The sequence below is a fragment of the Scyliorhinus torazame genome, chromosome 10 (genome assembly GCF_047496885.1).
Source record: "Scyliorhinus torazame isolate Kashiwa2021f chromosome 10, sScyTor2.1, whole genome shotgun sequence".
Lineage (NCBI taxonomy): Eukaryota > Metazoa > Chordata > Chondrichthyes > Carcharhiniformes > Scyliorhinidae > Scyliorhinus > Scyliorhinus torazame.
In genome coordinates this window covers 67939804-67966566 of record NC_092716.1, presented here as the reverse complement: position 1 = coordinate 67966566, position 26763 = coordinate 67939804, and the positions used below count along the sequence as shown (strand labels likewise).

Below are 26763 nucleotides of genomic sequence, written 5' to 3'. Positions count from 1 at the left end.
GTTGATCTAAAATCTTGGAGTGGATTCGCTGGCAGAAGCTCTGTTCACAAGAGTCTTTTGGAAAACATGGACTGGATTTTGCAATGCAAACCGTGCATCAAAAGCATGATTATGAGAAAAGATATTAAAGTGTGTTTTGGAGATTAGAGTCTTGAAACTCTTATGTGAAAATCATCTGGGGGATTCTGGGGAGGCATCCACAGTCATTCTTCACTTGTGGTTTCAGAGTGGAGTGTGCATTTGACCACAGGCATTTTATGTGCGTCAAAGGGACTATAATTGTAGCTTTAAATGTACTTTGTCAGCCATGTTAATCTTAAAACCTCTGTGTAATTGTTGAGCTAAGGGGGGAGTAAAAGGGTACTGTATGAAAATCCAAATTTTCCATGTTTTTTAATGTTAAAACTAGTTAGCGGTCCTGTGAATCTCTTCCTCCATGTTTGATTAGAAAAAATGTCTCTTGAGCCAGGGTTCCATTCTGAGATCTTCCTGTCCAGTTATATCAATTGGGATTGTAACAATATTCAAAATCATAATTAAAATACCTACCACTTTCTAACGGGTTTTGCTCAGTTATTATTACAGTTGCATGATTAGCTGAAATTTATTATTCTTTCTATAATGCAAGTTTTTCAATTTGTAACACGGGCTTGTTTAAAAGATTACTGTCAGAGTTAGATTAAAAAATAATCAAATTCTGCAGAATAACGCTACAAACAAGCAAATTAAAATTCCTTTTAAGATTAAAATATTGCCTGCTGTTTATAGTATAATGTTCTTCAGGCCTGCCAGCTCTGGTCAGGTTCTGAACATTTATGCAGAAAGAGATTACTATTTTTAAAAAAGAAATCTATTACTAAGGGAATGACACCAGCCACAAAACCTGCTGTGCTCAAAGCAGATTGTTGTTATAATTTCAAAGATTGATACAGGAATTTAAGAACGGTCCCACAACTCGACTAGACTTCCAACTAGACAGCAGGAGTTTTACAGTTTAAACTAAGCTGCTTTAATAAACTGGGAGCTGACATCAGTCACATGCAGACTACAGGAAAGAGCACTTTAAAGCAACGCTGGGCCAGCTCCACCCTGTGGAAACAGCCCAACAAATGGCTGATCAGAGAGCACCACTAATACCAGCCATGGTCCTGTTTGATTGATGTGGACAGAAGTGAAAAAACCTATGTAACTATGAAAGAGCAACTTAAGAAAAGCTGCTGGAAGTCCCTTCTCTCTTCACCTTCCCTTCCCCCACACCAAATATAGATGCTGCATATGCCAGGCAATAAGAGTTAAACAGTTTCTTTCCACATTATATATATTAAACCCAATACTGGGTAGGAGTCATAACCTTTAAGCTGGGGTTTCACGGAGTCAACATCTGCTCACGTAGCTCAATCCTTTGATGTTTAGTTTGTTCATTCTACAGTTCAAAAGAACCACTAATGTATGCATTTCTCGCCAAATAAATCCTCGATTCAGGAACCCACCGCTTCGCCTCTCTGCCATTCAAGGCCATAAAAAGGATCGTATTAAGCGTTTAAATAATTAATGATAACATTTTATTGTAGCATAATTCATTCTATAGCATCCCAATAACTCAGAAACTCCCAAAAATGTTTGTTCCTCCAGATAAATGAGGTGTTCCGTTTCTATGAACAATATTTCAGCACTAAAGTTAAGGGATTCACACTTAACCAGTACACAAAAGATAAGTACATTGAATATGGTTGAAACTTTTCCTAATCTGTGTGACTATACCAGTCAGCAGAAAAATAATCATATGTTCTCACTGGAGAATGAGATATCTCATAGCATAACCCAGAAAAAAATCTATACCTGCATTCTTTTAATTTATGGATTAGAAAGACAGATTCTCAATTTGAAAAAAAAGGGAGGTAGTATAAACAATCTATTTTAAATCAGAGTACATGCTTCGCATTCTAATCAGATCTATTTGTCAGCTAAACTTTTATCACCTTCTTCCACCAGTTTGGATTCTCAAACTCACGGTGGATCAGATATAGCGAGACAGTTGGGTGAAATTTTGCTGCATTATCTTGCAGTTATGTTGCAGGTACTATCTGACACGGGTAACCAATTTTGACCACTGCATGCCAGCAGCACAAAGTCATACTGCCGGTTGTCCACTCCACTACCGTCAGGAGAAAGCTCTAATCTGCATCGGAGTACTCGAAACATACATATACAGACTTGGGATATTTTTTTTAAATCACCAAAAGAGCCAACTGTTCTTTTCACCATTTACTGACTTCTAAAAACTTCAATGATTTATGAGATTTTAAAGGTCTTTGTTTTTGAAGCATTTATTTCACACTGGTAGCTATGAGGCACAGCTAGTATGTAAAAAGTGAAATGCAGCTATCTCCTTGAAATGGTCTCACACATGAAGTCCAGCACCAAACTCATGCCAGTTTGGCTGCAGTTGAACCACATATTCTGCATCACTGTGAAGCACAAAAACTTTCACAGCAACACAAGGCATGCAGAGGTACTGCCCTATTAGTTACTGTCCCGTACGCTATCAAATGAAGTCAGGCTGATTCTTTACAAACATTTCCTCCGGTTTCATTGCACTGCCAACATCCCAAACATAGAATACTAATCCAAAGATAGAAAATTCATCAGTGTTTCAGAGGAGGACTATTTCTCAGGTTGGCCCATGCTTACGGACAAACATCAAATACGAATTTCACAGAAGTCATTTTCATCCAAACGATTTGTTTGCCAATTAAAAATATTGGGCTGAATTCTCCATTCTGGAGACTAGGTGCTGGCGCCAGCGTAGTATGTGTGGATTTTACAACAGGAAATTCGGCGCCGACCCCATACCAATTCCGGTACCGTTGAGGGGCTAGCCGAGAGAAAGTGCCGAAAACGGCTGTGTCCCGGGCCGCACATGCACACGGCTGACAACCTGCACTGATCACGCCATACGCAAAACCTAATCCGCCAACCGTGACCCAACAGCCCCCCCCCCCCCCCCCCGCCCCTTACCACCCCCCGCCAGTCCCCCAGCCCTAGCAGAAGCTCCCCTGTCCAGCGGCATGGATCCCGGCCTAGTGTGACAGCGCTGGACAGTCCACAGCCGGCATGCTGGCCGAGATCACACGTGTCCCATGCCGTCAGGAATTCGGCCCATCGGGGGTGGGGTATCGTGGGTGGGCCATCCGATGACGCGCCAACGGCGTGAAATGGCATGTGGCAAGCGTCTCAATGCTGCCATTTTGGAGGGGGCAGAGCATTGTCAAACCAGTGTCAAACCAGCGCCTGCTCCGATTTCGGCGTCGGGATCCATTCTCGGCCCGGTCGCTGATCATGTCGGCATCGGGCTACAGAGAATCCTGCCCATTTACTTTACAACTCCCCTTTTTTTGTGAAAAGGAAAAACACGAATTCCAGTTAATAATCTAAATATATGCAAATTTATAATTCCAGAATGTGTACTTCATGGAAGAAGAATCTCTACGGTGCAGAATCTCTACAGTGCAGGAGGCCATTCGGCCCATCGAATCTGCACCAACCCTTAGAAAGAGCACATGACTTGGGCCCATACCCCGACCCTATCCCTGTAACCCAGCCCAATCTTTTGAACATCAAGGGGCAATTGAGCCATGGCCAATCCACCTAACCTGCATATCTTTGGGTTGTGGGGGGAACTGGAGCACCTGGAGAAAACCCACGCAGAAGCGGGGAGAAAGTGCAAACTCCACACCCAGTCACCCGAAGCTGGAATTGAACTCGGGTGCCTGACACCGTGAGGCAACAGTGCTAACCGCTGTGCCACCGTGCCGTTCTTCTGGCAAATGAAATGGATCAACTTTATCCAGCTTGATAAATAGCGACGGTCAGCTTATTTACGGCACCGCAATTTGCGTAAAAACTTGTCAGCAAATTAATAATACCCTCGCCTGGAAAATGAAAAACTAAAACGTCAAGTAGCATATCAGATATTACTTCCAATCATTTTCTAGTTCTCTCCTGACTTAGAGAATATGGCAGTATTTTAATTTTTAACAGGCATATGTGATATTTACATTATTTCCTTCTGTGGATGAAAGTTGTATCTATTGGGACTTGCAGCTCAATTCTGAACCGTTTTAATTTCAAATTGTAGTCGCAGGTAGAACTATTTTGACACCTAGTTTAAAAGAGGCAGACAATTTACAGGGTGTAAATTTGATGAAATTAGCATTGCTATTCGCCACTTTCCTTTTTCAGAACCAATATGCCATGAAAATCTCAAAATTGCGGCCTTGGTGTTTGAGTGAATGGGATTGAAACTGACCAACAGCAATAGAAAAAAAATGGCTGATGAGCAAATCCACAGCCTGCGCTGCACCGCACTCGAATGTGTTCCCCCCCCCCCCCCCCCTCCCCACTCCGACATTTTTCCAGCCACAGCCGTTGATCCATTATCCGCCCATTTTGTATCATTGCCGTCCATCTATTTCACCCAGTATTGAATTTGCAATTGATTACTTTGTATATTTAATTACATCTATTGAGATTTGGACCATCTATTTAATCCGTGCTAGAATAGAAGATTCTAAATTTAATAACAGCAAGATTAAGACAGAGCAAACCCTTAGGCTACATGACAGTGATAGAACATAGAACGATACAGCGCAGTACAGGCCCTTCGGCCCACGATGTTGCACCGAAACAAAAGCCATCTAACCTACACTATGCCATTATCATCCATATGTTTATCCAATAAACTTTTAAATGCCCTCAATGTTGGCGAGTTCACTACTGTAGCAGGTAGGGCATTCCATGGCCTCACTACTCTTTGCGTAAAGAACCTACCTCTGACCTCTGTCCTATATCTATTACCCCTCAGTTTAAAGCTATGTCCCCTCGTGCCAGCCATTTCCATCCGCGGGAGAAGGCTCTCAGTGTCCACCCTATCTAACCCCCTGATCATTTTGTATGCCTCTATTAAGTCTCCTCTTAACCTTATGTGGCTAACTGTACCCATGCTAAGGTGCAGTTACATTTCATGATTCAGATTCCTTTTTGAAATGAGTGTTAACCTCTAATATTTGCATTTACTCTTGTGTTTAAACAGTCCTGGGTATTCATGATATACACCAAAATGTTTCTCAGCATTTTTCACTCCTCATTTGAAGAACCTAAAAAGTTTCTGATAATGCTATCGACCTTCTCAATATTTGGGCGGGATTCTCCCATTCGGCGGCAGAGTGTCCACGCCTTCGGTGGGACTCTGCCTTTTTAGAGCGGTCGCTTGGCCCATCCGGGCTGGAGAATCGGCAGCCTGGCCAAGTACAGCGGCCCGTGACCGGCGCCGCGCCAAACACGGCGGTGCCAATGGTGCCGATTCTCCGCTCTGCAGAGAAACAGGTGCCGGCATCGGGGCGGCATGGCCCGGTTGCGGGGATTCTCCGGCCCGGCCCCGGGCTAGGAGATACCCGCCCAGAGTTTTTTTGGGAGAAGTACAAAAAGCTATCATTAGAGGTATTCCTTGTCAACATTTTCAAATTATTTTCAGAGTTACAGATTTTAAGTTAGGATATCTCGGGAGTGTTCGAGAGAGTGACTATACTTAGCAACATCATTAGTGCCAGTTACTCCTCCAGGTATGCAGAACTCGGCCTTAACAGAAGTCTCATAATCAAAACCTTTTGGCTATCTCTAATTTGGGAAAATATAAAAGGAATCTCAAAACTTGAGGATAGATGAGCCAATGCATATGTTGCTCAAATGATTATCGAGGCAATAAGTAGTTGCCTTTTCCTATTTAACAAAAAATCCTGACCTTTACCGAAAGCCAGCTTTCTTCCCTCGAGATCTGCAACTAATACAAGCGCTCAACCCATTAAAGTCTATAATATGGATTCCGCACATATTGGCAGGATCTGGAAAGATCCACGACTGGAATACTCCATCTGTCTGGCCATGTATCACCCGGAGTGTAATGGAGATGACTGGTGACAGCTGCAGAGCCTACCTACACCAGATGAACTTCAGCAAGCTGTTTGGTCAATCCTCAAGTTACAATTTCAGGATCTTCAAATTAAACTTTGCAAGCCCGATGGTGGTTCTGGGCTATGCAAAAACCTTTTTTTTTTTTGTTTGAAGACTCTTTCGTTCAGTTGAGCATGTGTCGGGGAAAACTAGTGTCCAAGTATGGGTGGGAGGGGATTCATGTGGCTTGAGTTGCACTTCTCTATGTTCCCAGGAGTTAAGCTGTTTCTTGTCGCTGTCTGCACCTGCCACAGGCTGAGTCAGTGACAAAAGTAGAGAGAAAACACATTCACATCAGTGAAGGAACAAGGGGGAAACTTATTAAATGTGACTTTAAATAGGAGGAATAAACACTTTTCATAGGTAGGCTTCATGGAGTCATTCCCAAATTACAAATGTCAAGGTGTTTTTTTTAAAAACCACCAGCTGTTTGTGCCTGCTTCCATGCAGTGTTTTTCTAGTCTCTAGAAAATGTCGGTTCCATACAAAGAGGCAGTTTGCATCTGTTTTCACACTTTTTCTTATGAGGAAACGGACAGAAAATACACATATCTCATCACCAAATTTGTATAAATGCCACTGTCAATGATTTGGTGACATGGCCAGTATACCAGAGTTTTCTACCACAAATCCTGTTTAAAATATGTATTGATTGCAATGCTTGCCATTAAATGCCGGGACCACGGTTAAGACCAGCAGCGAGTTGCTGAATTAGAGGAGGGGAGAGGAAGCATGGCAGGCGGAGTGAGGGAGAGCAGAATCATGGCAAGAATGTACAACAGGGCGAGGGCACAGCAGTGAAAGGGGAAGCTGAACAGATGGCAGCGAATAAAGGGGAAAATGGATAGTGGTGAGAGTGAGGAGGAGAAATTAAATTTATGACAATGAAGAGGGGCTTAATGAATGGTAACATAAAGGTAGGGAAGCAACTGAATCTGAGAGCAGTACTTCATGGTGTGGTGGGGTATGAATTAGGGAGGAGCTGGGATTGTTGCTTTGGGAGTGGGAACAATGGGAAGCACTAAGAAAGAGGAAGTGAGGAGTGAAAGCATGAATTACAGCACCAATATGGGCAGAGGGAAAGAAGACAGGGGAAGAGCACGAGCTTCACTGGGACAGCACTAAACATTCACGGTCTAATTAGGTAACTGGGGAGAAGAGAGCCAGCTTGATATTGATGACAATATGAAGTGTAAATTCTTGTTTTCATATATCAGCGATTCTCTTCAATGGTTAGAGTAATGACTCCCTTAGGGGGCCCAAGGACTGTGCTCCATTCGATTTCCCCCTTACACAGCTGAGTATGAACTCAAAACCCCTGACCTGGGTGCAGGTCAGGAAGGGTGGCACTTTGGGGAGAGGAGTAGTAGTTTTTGTGATTCTGTATATAGAGTAATAAACCAGTCATTCATTTCTACCCTACTGTGTGATCCTGTTGTCTCTCTCGTTCAGGTTCCACAGTTAGCTTTTTTGGGGACTGAATGCACGAGTTATTTTGAAGTGTTAGTCAGCTTTTGCTCGTCTAGATTAACATGTACTTCTCAGTATATTTAGACATGCCATCCCTCTCTGCACAATAAAACTGTTTGCAAAGGTCCTTTTAATATTACAATGAAACCACGGATCAGAGCAGTAAAGATCGGAGTCCTAAATATATTGGGGCTAAAGGCACATTAAAGTCTTCATTTCTGGATAGACTATTGCTGAAATGTTGACTCAATGATATAAATAGTAAAAGTAGCCACAGAGATACATCAATCAAAACAAATTTATTACGATAATGAAATCCCATGTTTAGTAATACCGAACATTCAACACAACTTCAGCAGCTTAGTAACAATGAGTGACATTGTAATGTCACAAATTTAATAAACACCAATGGCATTAGCTCAATCAATTAGCAAAGCGCAAGTTCATTCAGACAGCTGTCAATACCACTTAATAGCCAACAGGCTTAAGAATTGGGGTAAAATAGCTCTTTTGAAAAAGTGTTTTTGCACAGTCTCTTAATGCTTTCTAATTTGAAGAAAACAGTATCATGTTGAAATATAGGGCTGGGTTCTTCCACCCCGCTCACCGCTAGTACGCCACGGGCGAGACGCCAACAATGGAAAAATCCATTGACCTCGGGCGGGATTCTACGGCTGCCGGGCGAACACGGCCGGAAAATCCCACCCTCAATTTATTCCCTGTGAATTACTGAATTGGACTTGATAACCAGGATCTTAGTGTTTATATTTGCTATTCTGGCTATATTGCAGGAAAATAAATGTTCAATAATGGAGCACATGATAGACATGAATTGAGTTCATAGAGAGTTTCACTTCACCCGCAGTGACCCAAAGCACTGCCTTACAGTGTTAATCACTGTGAAATAGACTGTGTACCATTGCACTTAACAGACACATCCTAGGTATATCAATTCTTCTATCTATTTCATCTTTTCTGCAAAGTAAATGAGTAAATAATAAGACATTACAACTATTTGCACCAATTCTGAAAAGTTTATATATTAACTGTGGCCTTAAGAGTACTTGAAGCAGGCATCAACCAACTGATAAACTGAGCGTGCAATTAAATGTAAATATGAAAAGAACTAGAACTATTTCTTCTTCCAAAGTGCAACAGTTACCTTCTAAAGGATAATGTTCTTCACTATATCCTTCTCTGCTAAATTCACCAGCCGATCCCTGCAAGACAAAACCCAGAGTTACCTTCAGTATGCAGTTTTTTTTTTAAATGGAGAGATTTTCTTTAAACCAGGCTTATCCAACCTTTTGACACAGGGGCCACACTTGAATTTTTCTCCCAAGAGGGTTTGGGAAATGAAGCTAACGCATAAACAGAAACACTTGCTGAGCAAAAAAAAATGCCATGGCAATAAATTGTTAATTAAAAATGTGGGAGGGTGAAAGTGTGTGTGTCCAGCTCAAACCCAGTCAATTACTCACCCTCACCCACTGTGAAAATGGGTGAGAGCACTGTTGGTGTCTGGGAGCTGAGGTTGCTGCACTACCCTGAGACTGGGAGCCAGGCACACTCACCCCTCTCATCCCATCCACTCACCGATCTCTCCCCCACAGGCACAAATTCACCCCTCTCTCTCACACACGCACAAACTCGCCCCTCTCTCCCACACGTGCACACACACTCACCCCTCTCCAACATGCACACTCACCCCTCTTTCTGCCACATGCACACTCATGTTCACCCCATTCTTTCCCAGGTGCAGCCCCTCTCTCCCAGGCACACAACCCTCTCTCCCACGCGCACATCCTTCTCTCTCCCCCACACACAAATACACACCCGTCTCACTCCCAGACACAAGCTTACCCCTCTCTCACACAAACTTACCTTTGTCTGCCATAAAGACACACACTCATCTATCTCAAACGCACACACTCACCCCTCTCTGTTCCCCATATACACACTCATCCTCCATCTCCCACACAAACTCAGCCCCTCTCTCATATACACTCCCTCATCCATGGCATACTCCCTCGTCCACAGGCACACTCACTATCCATCCTTACACATCTACCCTTACTCACTCACCCACCCACCCCCTCAAACTCACTCATCCTCACTTGGTCACTGAATCAGCTGGATGGGGGTTAGGTGCGTTGTGAGCAAAAGAGGAACCTGGACTGAGGCCCTGTGGTGCCCTCACATGGGTGCCCTCAGAGAGCAAGGGAATCATGGGGACAACGGGAGGAACGTGGGGGGAGCCATGAGAAAGGGCAGTGAACAGAGACCCTGCTTGATCCAGAATCTCTCTCTCTCTATCCCCACTGACTCACAATTGTCAGTGTTTACTGCTCCTTCAATCACAGCCTGCTTCTCGTCTATGTTTGCTGCGAACAGGCTCAATAGCAAGCTTATCAGCTGCAAATGTGGGAGGGAAACAAGCTGTGATTGGAGTAGCTGCCCCCTGCAGAAGTCTTCAAACGCACTGACCCGTCTTCCCAGCATTTTCACCAAATGCTCCGGGGGGGTCACATACAGGGGCTTTGCAGTCTGAAATAACGGCCCACTGGTTATACACGCCTACTTTAAACCGAGTAATGTCCAACAGTAATCAAAAAGCAGAATAGTGAGGCTACTGAAAATCTGAATAAAAACAGAAAATATTGGAAATACTCAGCAAGCCAGATAAGTGAAAAAGAGTTAATGGGCTGGATTATCATGGAGTCGGGGAGACTGTGGATGAGTGAAAATGGGGGCTGAGACCAGATTCCAGGATTCCCGACCCCATTCCGGGGGCTATCAATTTTCAGGAGTGTCTTTTAACAAGCCCACACCTGGCACTCGGCCGGCTCCATTTCAGGGATAGGCATGTCCTAGTCCTCTGCAATTTTCATGGCATCGCGCCAGCTTTCCAAACAGTCGTGGTCCACTGTAGATCGGTCATGAACCATAGACAGCTTGATGGAATATTTTCAAAGGTAACTTCTAAAGATCTTCCTCATGCTCCCCATGTGAAAGTGTGCTCCCCTCCCCACCTCCTGTGACCACTCATTCCCCCATGCCAAGGTATGCCCCCATCTATCCCTTATAGCCCCTCTTGTCCCCCATACCAAGCTATGGCACTTCTATCTCCATTCACCCCGAAACACTGTAGAGAACTAATGCATCTAACAGTGACAATAGTCTGATTATATATTCTTGGCTGACAGTCCATACATCCATTAGACTACTGAAACACTTGAACCCCAGGGAAAGCATTGCTTCATTGGCAGCTCTAACTCTCACCACTTCTGTCAACTGTACAATGTTTATTTACACAAGATAAAGAGGTTTCAAGTACTTGCAGTTTCAGCTTTGATCCTTTAAGGGGTCTGGCTAATTGAAACATTTGCTGGCTTATAATAATAAGTTTTTTTCCCCTGGAAAGATATCAATGAATGACCGTTTCTAACGCTTTTACACATCCTATTGTCACTATAGGGTTCATTGCTTCTATAAAGTGCACAGTGTGTGAGTGGGCATGTAAGCATCATAACTTGGCATGGGGGGCATGGGGAGTGTGTGGGGTTGATGACAGTACTCAGTTAAAAAAAAATAGGAGATCTAGAGACAATTAGTAAACCCATCAGATGTACATCTTATGAGCAGCATAAGTCGGGTTTCAATGCTAATTATATGTTCTCATATTTTATATACATGTTTATATTTTCAGGTGCCTAGGTCCACAAGAGAGGAAGCACCTTTATATGGGGGATTGGCAGTGAAATAAGAGTGGCTGATCCTGCAACAGCCCTCATTGACCAAAAAAATCCAAAAGTTATCACAGATAGTATCCAATAGATTCATGCAGGAACACAGCGATTTCCTTCCTAACTCACCTCTCTGCAACAATTGTGTACATTGCCGGTGAGTGGACATGAGGTGGGGGTGGGGTGGACATTTGAAACCAGTTAGTTTAGTAAGGTCACAACAATTTTAACTGTGTGCGCGATGGAATGGTGGATGTTGGAAGTATGGAGAAACCAAGGATGGGAAGAACCGGACTTTCATTTTGAGAACAGTAACCCTGGCTCCGTTAAGTAAAGGAAAAATGTTATTGTCAAATGCCTCAGTCTACCTGTCAAGATAGAAGCGGACTCTAGGTTTGCAAATCATGTCACAACCTTTCCACCTTTTCCCAAGCCTAGTCCCTTCCTCTCTGCTTCCAGCTCCAAACTGCTGCAGTAACCCTATTCTCACCCCTCCATCAGCAGAGACCATGCTCTCAGTGAGTGTAACTGATCTATGGAACTTCCTTTCATGAACACTTGGTCTTGCTACTCCTAGTCAGTTTTCGAAAGTCGCCGAAAAACCCATCCACTAGGCATTGTACTCATGTGCTCCAAGTGTATTTCCTTCACTTCCTGCTAATTGTCCACTTTTTCCCCTTTTAAGAGTACTTAAAAGGTGTACTTTACTTAAGCAGCATTTAGTCAGTGTCAGTTGTTCTTATTTATTCCACAAACGAGTGAATGGGGAAGCCAACTTTCTAAAAATAATTTTGAGCCAATTCAGTGGGTGAAGATCACACCAGCCAGAAAGTCCCAAATTTAATTGCTAACCACCGCTGAGTTTGCAGATCTCAGCCAGGTCATCAGTTAGGGAGATCCAGTCAGCCTCAGGGCCAGTTGATTCAACTAAATAGGAACAAAGTCCCACAGCGACCGTCTTTAGCCGCATGTTTGTTGGCGCTCGCAGTGCCATGAAACACATGGCTGTACAACGCGTTTCGCGTTGAATAAGGCGCCTCAGCAGGGTACGCATGGCTGAGGCCGCACATAGCCCCGTTTTGTACACCGAGGAGCTCCACTCGCCGGAACTGCTCAGTGTGGCGAGAGATCAGGGGCGCGATTCTCCGATCGCGGAACAGACTGTCCGCGCCGTCGTGAACGCCGTCGTGTTTCACGATGGCGTGAAACGAGCGCGGGCAGTAGCGATTCTGGCCCCCACAGGGGGCCAGCAAGGCACTGGAGCAGTTCACGCCGCTCCAATCTTACTTCCTGGCCACTGGGCACGGCCCCAATCCGCGCATGCGCAGTGGCGACGCACCAACCCGCGCATGCACGGTGGCCTTACTGAAGGCTCCGGGCCAGACCCCATCGGAGGCTCCCCGTGGGGACGGAGCCCCCCTCTCCTCCCCCCCCCCCCATAGGCCGCCCCCCCGACCCTTCGCTCATAGTTCCCGCCGACAGCGACCAGGTGTAGGCGGCGCTGGCGGGACTCTGCTTTTTCTGCGCGGCCGCTCGGCCCATTCGGGCCGGAGAATCGGCGGCCCGGCCGCGTACAGAGGCCCGCAACCGGCACCGCGCCAAATGCGCTGGCGCAAATGGCGCTGATTCTCCGCACCTCAGAGAATCGCGCGCCAGCATCGGGGTGGCGTGGCGCGGTGGCAGCAATTCTCCGGCCCAGCACGGGGCTGGGAGAATCACGCCCCAGGACACTGCTTCTCCGACACCCGCCCCGCCCCTGCCCGAACGCACTATGGGAGGCCCCCCCCCCAGCCTGACCACATTATGGGAATATCCCCATTCCCCCCACCACTACCACCCGCACCTCCCCCAAAACCCAGAGGGCACCGACTGCGAGATCGCGCACATGCAAAACAGCTTGGCACTGCCAACCTGGCAGTGCCCATGCCAGCACCACCTGGGAACCTTGGCAGTGTCAGGCTGGCATCCGGGTGGCACTGTCAAGGTGCTCAGGTGGTACCAGCAGTGCCAGGGTGCCACCCTGCCCAAAGGGCATGCAGCTGGGGGCCTCCATACCCAGAGTGCTGTTCCATCTGGTGTCTGTTTGTGGGGACCAGTGCTGAACGGTACTCACCCAGAGGTCTCGAAGGCGAAGGGGAAGCCTCAGATACCTCGGGCATCTGCACAGTAGAGTGAGACTAGCTGTCTCGCTCTAATAAGCAGATTTGCCAAAATGAGATACATCGCAAATCTCACGAGATCGCGAGGTGTTGCTAGCCGGGTGGGGGGTGGAATCTTGTAGATACTCAGTAATCAAAGAGAATGGAAAAGCAGGAACATTTCGTCACTTCTCTTTAAAATATATTTTTTCCGCCGTTGAAAGTCTGAAGCTGAAATTCTGACCACTGTTACAATGCCACAGAATAAAATTGCTTTCCTCGCTTCCCAATCTGAACTCTAACAAACCAAATGTACAATTCCAACTGGATCATAAAGGACTGTGAACTATTCAGATTTCAAGGAAACAAACATTTCTTCACCTCAGAGACCACAAGAGAATACAGAACATTTCCTTTCCAGGCTGGCGGGCATTGAGGTAGTAATCACTGCTGGGCCATCTAAGAATACATCAAATATATAAACATCGCTTCCTCTACTAATACCACCACCAGCAAACTGCAAAGAATAATTGGACAAATTATTAATTTTTTAAAAAATACTGAGCCACAAAGTTCTCACCCTGATACCAGCCTGATGGACAGACTGGATGTCGTCGGTCAGGGAGTTGGACCCTGATGGCTGCAGCAGCAGCCTAGGTCCACACCAGGAACAGAGAGGGGGCCAACCAAGGCTGATGTTAGAGGACTCGTGGAGTGGATGAGAGTCTGATGATGGTGGTGGGGTAAGGATTTGGAGGGAGCTTGGGGTCCTCATGCAGGGAATATGGGAAGGTCTTTATGGCGGGAGGGATGAAACCACAGAGGCTCCTCAGGGTGTAAAAGTACGTGAGGGAGTTGCCACATTTGCTGAAAACCAGATTAACAGTAGTTAAATTCCATTAACAGAATGACAATTAGGCTTGCAGCTTATTTCATATTAAACATACAAGCCACCTTCTCGGGGGGGAATGGATGTCCAGCCACCTTCTGCTTCAATTAAAGTTGGAATTAGGTGGGTTTGGGTCGGGAAATAGCTATAGATACAGGATCTTCATTCAGAAGATAATGAAATAGAATCAGTATGATGGAGGTTAGAAATGACTAGAGTCAGAAAGTGTTGGTCTGTTTGTAGTCCCCTAGCATTAGGTGTACAGAGAACTGAACTGACATTTTGGAGCCTATAACAAAAGCTCTCCCACACTGAAGCAAAGTCGGTGTGCAGTCCACTCATTGCACACTGGTCTGCCCTGCTGCCGGCGATTTTAACTAAGGGCCTTGTGGGACCTCCACCCCTTACTGAGCAAGAGGTCCCACCCTCTGGAGTTGCCAGCCAATCTGACTGGCTGGCAGCTCTATCAGTTCCAGCAGTGCCAAGTGTGTATCAGTGGCCATGGCTGGAACTACAAAAATAAGAAAAAGGCCACTCAGGGATCGTGAAGCTGGTTAATCCAGGGTCGGGGGGAGGGGGGGGGGGGGGGGGGGGGGGGGGGGGGGTTTGAAAGGTCAAGGAGGCAAGTTGGTTTAAGGCTGCAGAGGGGTTAGAAAGAAAAAAGGTGCTTCCATCTTAGGTGGGCCACATCCCCCCCGCCGCTCCACCGAGGACAGCCCCCAAAGATCGATTCCCCCCTATGATGAATGTAGTTAAAATATCAGGATGCCTATACCTAACATTTTATCATGAGAGTAGCGTATTATCTGGGCCAATTGACCCTTGATTACCTATTTAAATGTGGCAGGCGGGCTCCTAATTTCAGCACCCACCCAACACTTGTATTATGGGGGGAGCTCGGGGGTGGGTGGTAAGGTGGTGGGATGGGCACCCACCCTCTTTTTACGTGCCCTCCCTGCCGGAAACACACCCACTGAGGGTATGTAAAATACAACCCATTCCATTGACAAACAAAAACTCAGTTAAGGCTGGTATTAGATTAGGAGAAGAGGTTTACAAGGTGGCAAAGAACAGTAGCAAGTCTGAAGATTGGGTGTAGCTAAAGTAACATTAGGCCCTTAGAAGCAGAGGCAGGAGACATTTTTATGGGGAATAAGGATATGGCAGAGACATTGAACAAATATTTGGTGTCCGTCTTTGCATTGGGAAGACAAAAGTTGAATACCCAAAATAGAGTAACCTCAGTGCTAAAAAAAGGAGAAAAATAATGCAATTAATATCAGAAGAAAGAAAGCACTGGAGAAAATTAAAAGGACTAAAATCCAACAAATTGGTAAGACTTGATGGCTTACATCCTAAGGTTCTGAGGGAGATGGCCTCAGATATGATGGATTCTCCGGCTATGATTTTCCAAAGTTCTCGAGATTCTGGGCTGGTCCCAGAAGATTAGAGACCAGTAATCAAGAAAGGAGGGAAAGAGGCTGAGATGCATCATCAGGAAGGTGCTGAAATCTATTATTAAGGCAATCTGTTATTAAGTGGGTAATTAATGCCCACTAAAGGGCTTCATTCCACCACTGCTGATAGTCAGCCAGCAATAGAAAACATGTTGAATTAGCTCTAGTAGTAATAATAATAATAATAGCTCGTCACAAGTAAGCTTCAATGAATTTACTGTGAAAAGCCCCTTGTTGCCACATTCCGGCGCCTGTTTGGGGGGCCGGTACTGGAATTGAACCGGCGCTGCTGGCCTTGTTCTGCATTACAAGCCAGCTGTTTAGCCCACTGTGCTAAAGGAAAGGATCCTCATTGATTGAGGGACTCAGCATCAGGAGGAGGCCGGTCTGCTGACCCCGTCCTTTCCTCTGACCAGTTCGCCAATGACCCCCCCACTTCCTGTGACCCCCATCCTGCCATCACTTATCTTGCTCCAGAGATCTCATGATGAACCCTGATGAAGGCCCAGGTGAATTACAGGCAGCAGACACCGCCCCTAGTGGCATTGCTGGTAATGGAGAGCTGCCGGCCAGTCACTGTGGGGCAGGATTTCCGCCCCACTCAGGGAATCCCTACAATTAAAATATCCTCCATGGAGCTGAGGGCCCCGAGTAGCAGGGCTCTCTCTCTGCTAATTAGGAACTTAATTCTCTCGAAATGCTGGGAGATTGGAATGCCAGTTTTGGTGGCAGATGTCCCCCTCCTGCACCACCCACGGTAAATTCGAAGTCTGTGTATACATCAATCATTGGTCACAGGTTTATTGCCGTTCACGCTTTGTTTTGTTTTAAGAATCTGAACATTGTTTTCAGGATTTACCTTCATGAGCAAAAAGGCTCAACATGGACGAGGCTGAATAAATGCTTGCCTTTTATCTGCCTGACCAGTTTTAGCTGTTATTTCCCCAATGTCTGTTTCCTGCTATTCTGCAAATGCTTTTAGTTCCACCGCTTGTTCTCTTTTCACTGTCATCAGAGTGCTTCATACTAGAGTCCTTCACAGTTTGTATTTGCATGGAGGCATTGCATTAAACGCAGTTGACTACATAGAAAATATATGTAGGGGGATAAAGACAAGTAATAACTACTGGTAGAAGCAATTCCAGAGGTGATATGAGAGATCCTGGCTGAATGGGATAATCTAAGTAACACCACACAAGTCCAGCAAGAGAGAACCTTACCAATCTCCCCTTTACATGCCCCTTGGCTGAATTCTCAACCATCAATATCCAGGGGTGGCCTGGGATTGTGGGGTTACCATTGACCAGAAACTTAACTAGCCCAGCCATACATAAACTGTAGCTACAAGAGCAGCTCTGAGGCTGGGAAGTTTGCAGCAGGTAACTCACCTCCTGATTCCCCAAAGCCTGTCCACCATCCACCTGTCCATGTGGCACAAGTCAGGAGTGTGATGGAAGACTCTCCACTTGCCTGGATAAGTGCAACTCCAACAAGACTCGAAGAACTTGACACCATTTGATATGACTGGCACCTTGTCCACCACCTTAGACATTCATTCCCTCCACCTCTGACGTATAGTGGCAGCAGTGTGTACCATCTGCAAGATGCACTGCAGTAACTCCCCAAGGCTCTTTGGCTGCACCTTCCAAACACATTACCTCCACCACCTAGAAGAGCAAGGACAGCAGACGCATGTAACAACACCACCTGGAGGTTTCTCTCCAAGCCATACACCTTCCTGACTTGAAACTCTATTGTTATTTTTCATTGTTGCTGGGTCACAATCCTAAAACTGCCTTCTCAACAGTACGTTGGGTGTACCAACACCATATGGTTCAAGAAGGTGGCTCACCACCAACTTCCCAAAGTAACTAGGGATGAGCAACAAGTTCTGGCTTTACCAGTAACACCCACATCCAATGGAATAATTTTTAAAATATAAATGGCTTTGAATTAATTTGCATTTATAGTCAGTGTGTCTGTAGGTTAATTTTAGTGTCAAAAATCACAAGTTGATATCTTGTGATAGCCTATCCAAAATAATGCGTAGCAATTCACTCTGTTATAGAGATGTTTACATCGGTATTGAGACAGACAGTGGCGGAAGGAGTTGACGGTTTAGCTCGTTGGGTTTGGAAGAAACACTTCTCATCCCCGGCCCTCAAGCAGTGCTGTAAATGTACTTAGATCATGGATTCAACCTGATTTACCTCCTTCAGCATTGCAAACTACGCCAAAATGATTTAAAAATTGAATAACAGAATTGTTAAGGTGCAGGAGGCCAGTTGGCCCATTGTGTCTGCACCAGCTCTGCGAATGAGCAACTCACCGAGTGCCATGAAGGCAGAGAGACTTATTCTATTTAAATCACTAACACGTTTCACATGAGCAGATTGGTCACTTGCCCCACACCGTGCATCCATTAACAGCATAGATGGCCCAAAACAGGTTTGCCTTCATTTTGTTAAATTGGGCAGGATAAGGTTGCGTGTCCTGGTTATTGCAATCTGACTATCTTCAGATAGATACTTACATTTTGAAATTGCTGGAGGTTTGGTTGAATGGCATTTGCAGGAGATTACATCAGCATACCGAGGGTTTTTGATATGGTTATGTGGCTACTGGGAATTACCTGGTGTGTGGAGTCAGGATATTTTTCAACGGCTGAATCTTAATTCCCAAACATTGGGTGTGTTTGAAGTGGGCTGCTTCGAGATTTTTTACATTTTACCTCTGGCATGATTCAACAAACAGGATACCCTTGCCCTACTCAAATTAACAAAATAAAAGCAAACATTACATTTTGGGCCATCTGTGTTCTGAACTGCAATAAAAAACCTTCAATACAATTAAGTTAGATGACTTAGTATGATTTAAAGCCATCTGTAAAGGCAGAAAATGGAACAAAAAGCGACATCCTAACCAGGAGCTGAGTGCAGTGGTGAAACCACGTGTTTGGCACAGTTATATCAGATGTATTTCCTGCCATTCCCTCTGCTCTGATCACGGCACAAAGAAGGAATCAGTAACTTGGATCTACATGCATGACCTGTTGAAAGGGATCAGAAGACTGAACAGATAAAAAGAATTCAGTTTGTAAAGCACGCCTAGAGGTTTATCGAAATCCTCGACAACAACAACAAAAAAAAAAAAAAAAAAAAAAAAAATCAGGTTCATCACTGATCAGATTACTAAGATTTTCTGTACAGTCACTCGAGGTTTGTCCCACAGCCTCCTCTCACTGGGTGGTCAAGTACTCAAATGTGAAAGACAGTGCATTGACCTGAATTCTTTCATGTTTGAACTGTATGGGGCTGTCATTTAAACCAATAGTGAATGTTTATTAATAGGATCATGGAAAAACTACTGACACCACGTATGCATTTCATTTCGGAGACGATTCAAGCTGCATGCACTGGGGATAGTGTGACTTCAGACCTCATATTATGAAGGATGAAATTACAATAGTTAAATCTATCTTGGCCACATGCGAGGGCTGAACGGCAGAACATCTTCTCTCTACATTCCAACAATATTTCACAACAAGGCTCAAGTACAGAATTCTCATTTTACACGAATTGTAAACAGAAGTTAGATGGGAGGATAAAAAGGGAAGCATAGCCTTATACTCTCATCCATTTCGCCACTGAAATTCATGGACAGAGGAACTGTCATTGGCTCAAATCTTCCAGTCTCTGGATCATCAGAGAATGGATGTACAATTGAAAATACGTGCTGGGACCCAGTGCATGTCCTGGTCTCCATGGTAATTGCCCTGAAAGTCTTAAATTCTGACGGACCATTCCTCTGTTCTCCAAGACCATCTGCAAATGTATCCGAATGAGTCAGAGACTTCAGTCAGTTCTGCGGTACTTACCTGGCTAGTTATCCAGGATATAACAGACAGATTAAAACTTAGACTAACAAGTGCCCCCTCCCCCCCTTTCCAGAGACCCCCTCTGAACAACGATCTCCCAACCTATCTACCCTGATCTGACCCGACTACCCTCCGACCGGACTACTTTCCTCTCCAACCAACAACCTCCTTGACCTGTCTACCACTCCAACAACTTGACTACTTCCACCAGACCCGACTAGCCCCATGACTCCTGACCCATCAACCCACTCGATCCAACGCCCCCCCCCCCCCCCCCAAATATCCCCCTATCTTGAATACCCACTCACCCACTTTCCACCTCACCCACCTGCGACCCTACATACCTGCCTCAACACACCTAACCCACCCACACCTCACCCACTATTTACCTCACCCACCTACCCATTCGCCCATCCACTCATCAGTTCATTAGTGCTGCAAAACGGGGACATGCCCGGTCTTCCCTCAAACTCACTGCACTTTGACAGTGTGTTTTTTTAGAAATAGGAACAGGAGTAGGCCTGCTTTGCCATTCAATAGGATCATGGCCAATCTGACATTCCTCACAGCCACCTTCCTGCCCTTTTCCCATGACCCTTGATTCCTTTACTGATCAAGAATCTATCTATCACAGCCTTAAATATACACAAGGACTCTCCCCCGCTCTCTGTGGCAAGGAGCTCCAAAGACTCACAACCCTTGGAGAGAAGAAATTCCTCCTCATCGCAGTCTTAAATTCTTTTATTCTGAGACTATGCCCACTGCTCCTAGACTCTCCCATGAGAGGAAACATCCTCTCAGTATTTACCCTGTCAAGTCCATTAAGAAGCCTCCAAGTTTCAATGAGATCACCTCTTATTCTTCTAAATTCCAATGAGTAAAGTCCCAAAATGTTCTAATTTTTGCTCCTTAAGACAATCCTTCCATACCTGGGATCATCTTAGTAACCTTCTCTGAACAGTCTCCAATTTACCTTAATAAAGGGGACCAAAACTGCTCACAGTATTCCAGATGTGGTCTCACCAATATCTTGTACAGATGCAGAACGACTTCCTTGTTCTTATACTCTGACCCTCATGAAATAAAGGCCGACATTGCATTAGCCTTTCTGATTACCTGTTGCACCGGTGTGGTAGCTTTCTGTGTTTTGTGCACAAGTACCCCCAAGTCCCTTTGTGCTGCAGCTTTTCCTCAATTTAAGTAATACTCTTCATTTGTTCTCCCTTCCAAAATGGTTGTTGGGATTCTCATTTCCCATTGACAGTGCACCTCAGCCCGGGGCTTTCCCGGCGAAGTGGGTGGCTTCAATGGGAAATCCCATTGATGAGAAGTGGGAAGAGAGAACCCCACCACCACCAACGGTGCTCCTTAATGTCTGCCACTGTTTGTTTACGGTCTTTCCCGCTAATCTATCCGCTCAGTCCATTTTGGCTAACTCTAACCTCATTTCATTGTAATTCTCTTTATTTAAGTTAAATACAGTTGTTTCCAACTCAAGTTTCTCACTCTCAAACTGAATATTAAATTCATAATGTTATGATCGCTACTTCCCAGGGGGTCTTTTACTCTGAAGTCATTTATTCAACCTGCAAGATTACCCATTACCAAATCCAAGATATCCTGTTCACTGGTTGACTCTATGACATATTGATCTATGAAATTATCCCTAATGCACTCTTATGAATTTGTTGTTGTAGCTACCCTTACCAGTTTGATTGACCAATCACATGAAGATTAGAGTCACCCATAATTACTGCTCTATTCTTTTTACATTTGGTGATTTATACCCTTTCCTACAGTGTGGCTACTGTTTGAGGGTCTATACACTCCTCCTACCAATGTTTTCTTTTCCTTGCTGTTTTTTTATCTCCACCCAAATGTACTCTACATTATCGAAGTATAGATCGTTGCCCGATGGATGCTACACTGTGCATTTCAGTGGCACCTGGGCTTGGGGGATCCCAGTAGAAATGTGCAGCATCATCGAGTCAGGGGAGTCTATGATCACAGCGGAAGTCTGACAATCACTACCACTGCATGGAAAATCCAGGCATCCAATTGGAGAGCTGACCAAATTTAAAACAAAATCTTAAATGTGGTATGAAAACCTTTAAATATTTCATAGAATCATAGAATTTACAGAGAAAGAGGCCATTCGGCCCATCAAGTCTGCACCGGCCCTTGGAAAGAGCATCCTACTTAATGCCACGCCTCCACCCTATCCCCATAACCCAGTAACTCCACCTAACCCTGGAGCCGTGAGGCAGCAGTGCTAACCATCTTGCCACCGTGTGCCATTTATTATACAAACTAACATGTTAAAATACATTAATTAATAATTATTTATATGCAGTGTAATTGCCCTGCCTCCAAATATTTTACTTACAAATAAAAAGAAGGGGCTATAATTTCCTTCATTCACTAATGGTGAGAAAATACTTAAAACAGGAAATATAAGTGACAGGAAATATACCCTCCAACGTGTCTTTTTTAACAGAGGTGACAGATCCAGCTACAGAACAGCAAAGAATAGGAAGGATGCATGTGCAGCACTAGAAATGAATCAGGCAACTTAAAATGCTGATGATTCCCTGAGGTCTGGTACTTAGCGTAGATCAAATCCTCCAAAAAGGTTCAGAATACTTTCAGCTATCCTAAGATGCATCAGTAAAGCACCAGTGCCTTTTTTTTGTGCATTGTCAAACAAGCTAAAGTCACCCGATAATGTCATTGGAGTACAACTACAGTATTCCGGACAGATTGAACTGAAACAGCCACGGGTTTCCTGCTTGACCAACATGGCTAAACAAGGAGGTCAAGGACATTATAAAGACTAAAACTAATTTATATCATATTGCAAAGGCCAGTGGCAGACTGGAAGATTGGGAAACTTTCAAACATAAACAAATGGATACGAAAAAAGTAATTTTAAAAAGCCAAGTTAAATTACCAAAAAAATAGTACAGAATATCAAAAAGGATAGCAAAAGCTTCTACAGGTACATAAAAGGGAAGAAAGTCGCTAAGGTGAGTGCTGGCCCCTTGGAAGAGGAAACTGGTGAGTTAATAGTGGGGAACACAGAAATGGCAGAGTTGCTAAATCAATACTTTGCCTCAGTTTTCACGGTGGAGGACACTGGTACCATTCCTATAGGAACGGACAATTCAGAGGTAATAGAAAGAGGGGAACTTGGAACAATCAGCACCAATGTGGAAACTGTACTCAACAAACTCTTGGGAGTCAGGGAAGATAAGTCCCCAATGCCTGAAGGCTATATCCGAGGCTGTTAAAGGAAGTGGCAGCAGAGGTAGTGGATCCATTGGTCAGGATATTCCAAAATTCCATGAAAAAGGGTTCCAGTGGATTGGAAAAATGCTAACGTAATGCCCTTATTCCAAAAGGGAGGGAGGGAGGCAGAATATGGGAAATTACAGACCAGTTAGTTTAACATCTGTGGTTGAAAAATTGTTAGAATCAATTATCAAGGACATAATATTAGGACATTTGGAAAGCCAAAGCACTATTCATCAGAGTCAGCATGGTTTTATGAAGGCAAATCATGTATGACTAATTTGCTAGAGTTCTTCAAATATGTAACAAGCAAAGTGGATAATGGGGATCCTGTAGATGTAGTATATCTGGACTTCCGAAAGACATTTGATAAGGGGCTACACAGAAGGTTGATTCACAAGGAGAGATCACATGGGATTTGGGGTAACTTATTAGCTTGGTTAGAAGACTGGCTGACAGACAGGAAACAGAGAGTTGGGATAAATGGGTCTTTTTCTGGATGGCAATATGTAACTAGTCGGGTGCCACAGGGTTCGGTCCTTGTGCCCCAGCTATTTATAATCTCTATTAATGACTTGGATACAGGGACAGAAGGTTCTATAGCCAAATTTGCAGATGACACAAAAATAGGTGGGATAGTATGTTGCAATGAGCAAATAAGAACCTTACAAATGGATATAGATGGGTTAGGAGAGTGGGCCAAAATGTGACAGTGGCAGATGGAGTTTAACGTGGATAAGTGTGAGGTCATGCATTTTGGTCAAAAAAATGGAAAGGCAACTTATCTAAATGGGGAGAGACTTCGGGGTGCTGCGATGCAGAGGGATCTGGGTGTCCTCGTGCAGGAGACACAGAAAACAAGCATACAGGTGCAGCAGATAATAAGGAAAGCAAATGGAATGTTGGCATTTATAGCAAAAGGAATTGAGTATAAAAGGTAAGGAAGTGTTGTTGCAACTATACAAGGCATTGGTAAGACTGCACCTGGAGTATTGTGCACAGTTTTGGTCCCCTTATTTGAGGAAAAGTGTAGTGGCATTGGAGGCAGTTCTCTAGATTGATTCCAGAGATATGGGGTTTGTCGTATCAGGACGTGGTGGAGAAGATGTTTCCACTTGTAGGAAAAACTAGAACCAGAAGACACCATCTCAGACTAAAGGGACGATCTTTTAAAACAGAGATGAGGAGGAATTTCTTCAGCCAGAGGGTGGTGAATCTGTGGAACTCTTTGTGATTTGGCCTCCACAGCCTTCTGCAGCAGTGTCTTTAATACAGAGACAGATAGGTTCTTGATTAATAAGGGGATCAGGGGTTATGGGGAGAAGGCAGGAGAATGGGGATGAAAAAAACATCAGCCATGATTGAATGGCGGAGCAGACACGATTTGCCGAGTGGTCTAATTCTGCTCCTATGTCTTATGGTCTTATAGGAGAGATTGAACAGCTTCGGCCAATACTCTCTGGAGTTTAGAAGAATTAGGGGAAATCTAATTGAGGTGTACAAGATGTTAAAAGGTACGGATAAAGTAGACGTGAAGCTGATGCTTTCTCTTGTGGGGCATTTTAAAATGAGAGGTCATAATCGTACAATAAGAGGTAATTAGAGGTAGCAAATTTTAAAAAGATTTGAGGAAAAACTACTTCTCCCAAAGGATTGTGAATCTGTGGAATTCACTACCCCAGAGTGCGGTGGTTGCAGGGACAGTGAGTAAATTTAAGGAGGAGTTAGACAGATTTTTAAATCGGTAATGGGTTTCAGGGTTATGGAGAACGGGCAGGACGGTGGAGTTGAGGCCAGGATGGGATCAGCCATGATCACATTGAGGGTGTTAGGCTCGGGAAGCTAAATTGCTGACTCCTGCTCCTAGGTCATGGTTTTAAGGAGCAGATGCTCTGGCTGATTTCGCAATCCAACTCTTGGTCTGTAACATTGTAGGTCGCAGATGAGGAACATATCAGCCATGATAGAATGGCGGAGCAGACTCGATGGGTCGAATGGCTTAATTCTGCTCCTATATCTTATGAACCAATGTAGAAGTGACTGGGGCCAGAAGAGTTGCTTTACTTTTGTCATCAGGAGCAGCAGGTTGTGTGTTATGTCCTGTATTGGAAAATGAGACTGTGCCTGCACTTGCCACAAGTAGGCTTACATTAACACTGCAGTGAAGTTACCGTAAAAAGCCCCAGTCGCCACATTCCGGCGCCTGTTCGGGTACACTCCCTCCCTGCACTGGCCCTCTCCCTGACATTGCAATCCCCCTGTTGGACAGTCCTGATGGCTGATATCGCCAATTAACTGGACTTAGTGAACAGTCACAAGGCAGGGTGAACTTCTGCCATTTCCCAGCTGGGACTGATGGGATATTGGCAGACAGTGTTGTATAGGGGCGGCACGGTAGCACAGTGGTTAGCACTGTCGCTTCACAGCGCCAGGCACCCGGGTTCGATTTCATGGCTTGGGTCACTGTCTAAGCAGAGTCTGCACGTTCTCCCAGTGTCTGCGTGGGTTTCCTCCGGGTGCTCCGATTTCCTCCCACAAGTCCCGAAAGATGTGCTGTTAGGTAATTCTCCCTCCGTGTACCCGAACAGGCGCCGGAATGTGGCAACTGGGGCTTTTTACGGTAACTTCACTGCAATGTTAATGTAAGCCTACTTGTGGCACTAATAAAGATGACTAAGTACGAGACTGAGGAGCTCAAATGCCGAGGGCCTCTCTTCTGTGAACATGTATCACTGGTCACCTCCTCAATATCGGGACAGAGTTAAATTCAGGACTCATGAGATGTGCAGAATCCCTCAGGAAGTCATTCCAGGAGAAGGAATTGGCATGGTCACATCTCTACTTGGAAACTAGATTTTTAAAATTCATTCTGGGGATAGGCCAGCATTTACTGCCCACCCCTAACTGCCCTTGAACAAAGTGGCTTGCTTGGGGCTGGTTTAGCACAGGGCTAAAATCGCTGGCTTTGAAAGCAGACCAAGGCAGGCCAGCAGCATGGTTCAATTCCCGTACCAGCCTCCCCGAACAGGCGCCGGAATGTGGCGACTAGGGGTTTTTCACAGTAACTTCATTTGAAGCTTACTTGTGACAATAAGTGATTTTCATTTCATTTCAACAGTCAATCATATTGCTGTATATCGGGAGTCACATGTAAGCCAGCCCAGGTAAGGACATTAGTGAACCAGATGGGTTTTTATGACAATCGATAATGGTTTCTTGGTCATCATTAGACTTTTAATTTCAGACTTCTATTGAATTCAAATTTCACCATCTATGATGGCAGGATTCAAACCCAGGTCCCCAAAGCATTAGACTGCGATAACTAGTCCAGTGACAATACAACTACGCTACTGCCTCCACTTCTTATCTAGTACGAAGAAAGATTTACCAATGAAAGTAGTAGTCAGTGTTTGAAGATTACAATTTTGGCTCACTCTCTGAAGTTAAAATAATAACCTTTCATTATTCAAAAGTTAATCTAGGGCCATTTTATCAATTTTATGTGCAACTAATTGTTCAATAATTTTCGAGCAGTGATCCATACAAACACACACAAACATTGCTATGGTCAGTAACATTAGTTTTTTTCGCTGTTTGGCAGCACTCTCACCTCTGAGTCAGAGGCTGAAGGTTCAAGTCTCACTTCAGAGACTTCAGCACACAATCTGGAATGACTGTGCTACTATGGAAGTCCTATATTGCCAGAGGCGTCACCCGCCAGCTGAGAAGCTAAACTTCTCTCTGGATGTAAAGATCCAAGAGCACTATTCAAATGAGAGTAGAAAAGTTCCTCCTAGGGTGCTCGCCAATCGTTAGTCTTCCAAACATTTGTGACAAATTATTTGGTCAGCAACACGCTAATGGTGCCTTGCTGTGCACAACCTGC

General features: G+C 44.7%; 1 protein-coding gene across 2 annotated transcripts in view; it reads right to left on the bottom strand.

The window, feature by feature from the left end:
• Positions 1-26763, bottom strand: part of nkd1 (NKD inhibitor of WNT signaling pathway 1) — a 115521-nt gene that overhangs the window by 39358 nt on the left and 49400 nt on the right. For both annotated transcript variants that reach the window (XM_072518228.1, XM_072518229.1), the window contains exon 4: positions 8642-8699. In XM_072518228.1, coding sequence (XP_072374329.1) covers positions 8642-8699 — 58 coding nt within the window. The remainder of the gene's footprint in view (positions 1-8641; positions 8700-26763) is intronic.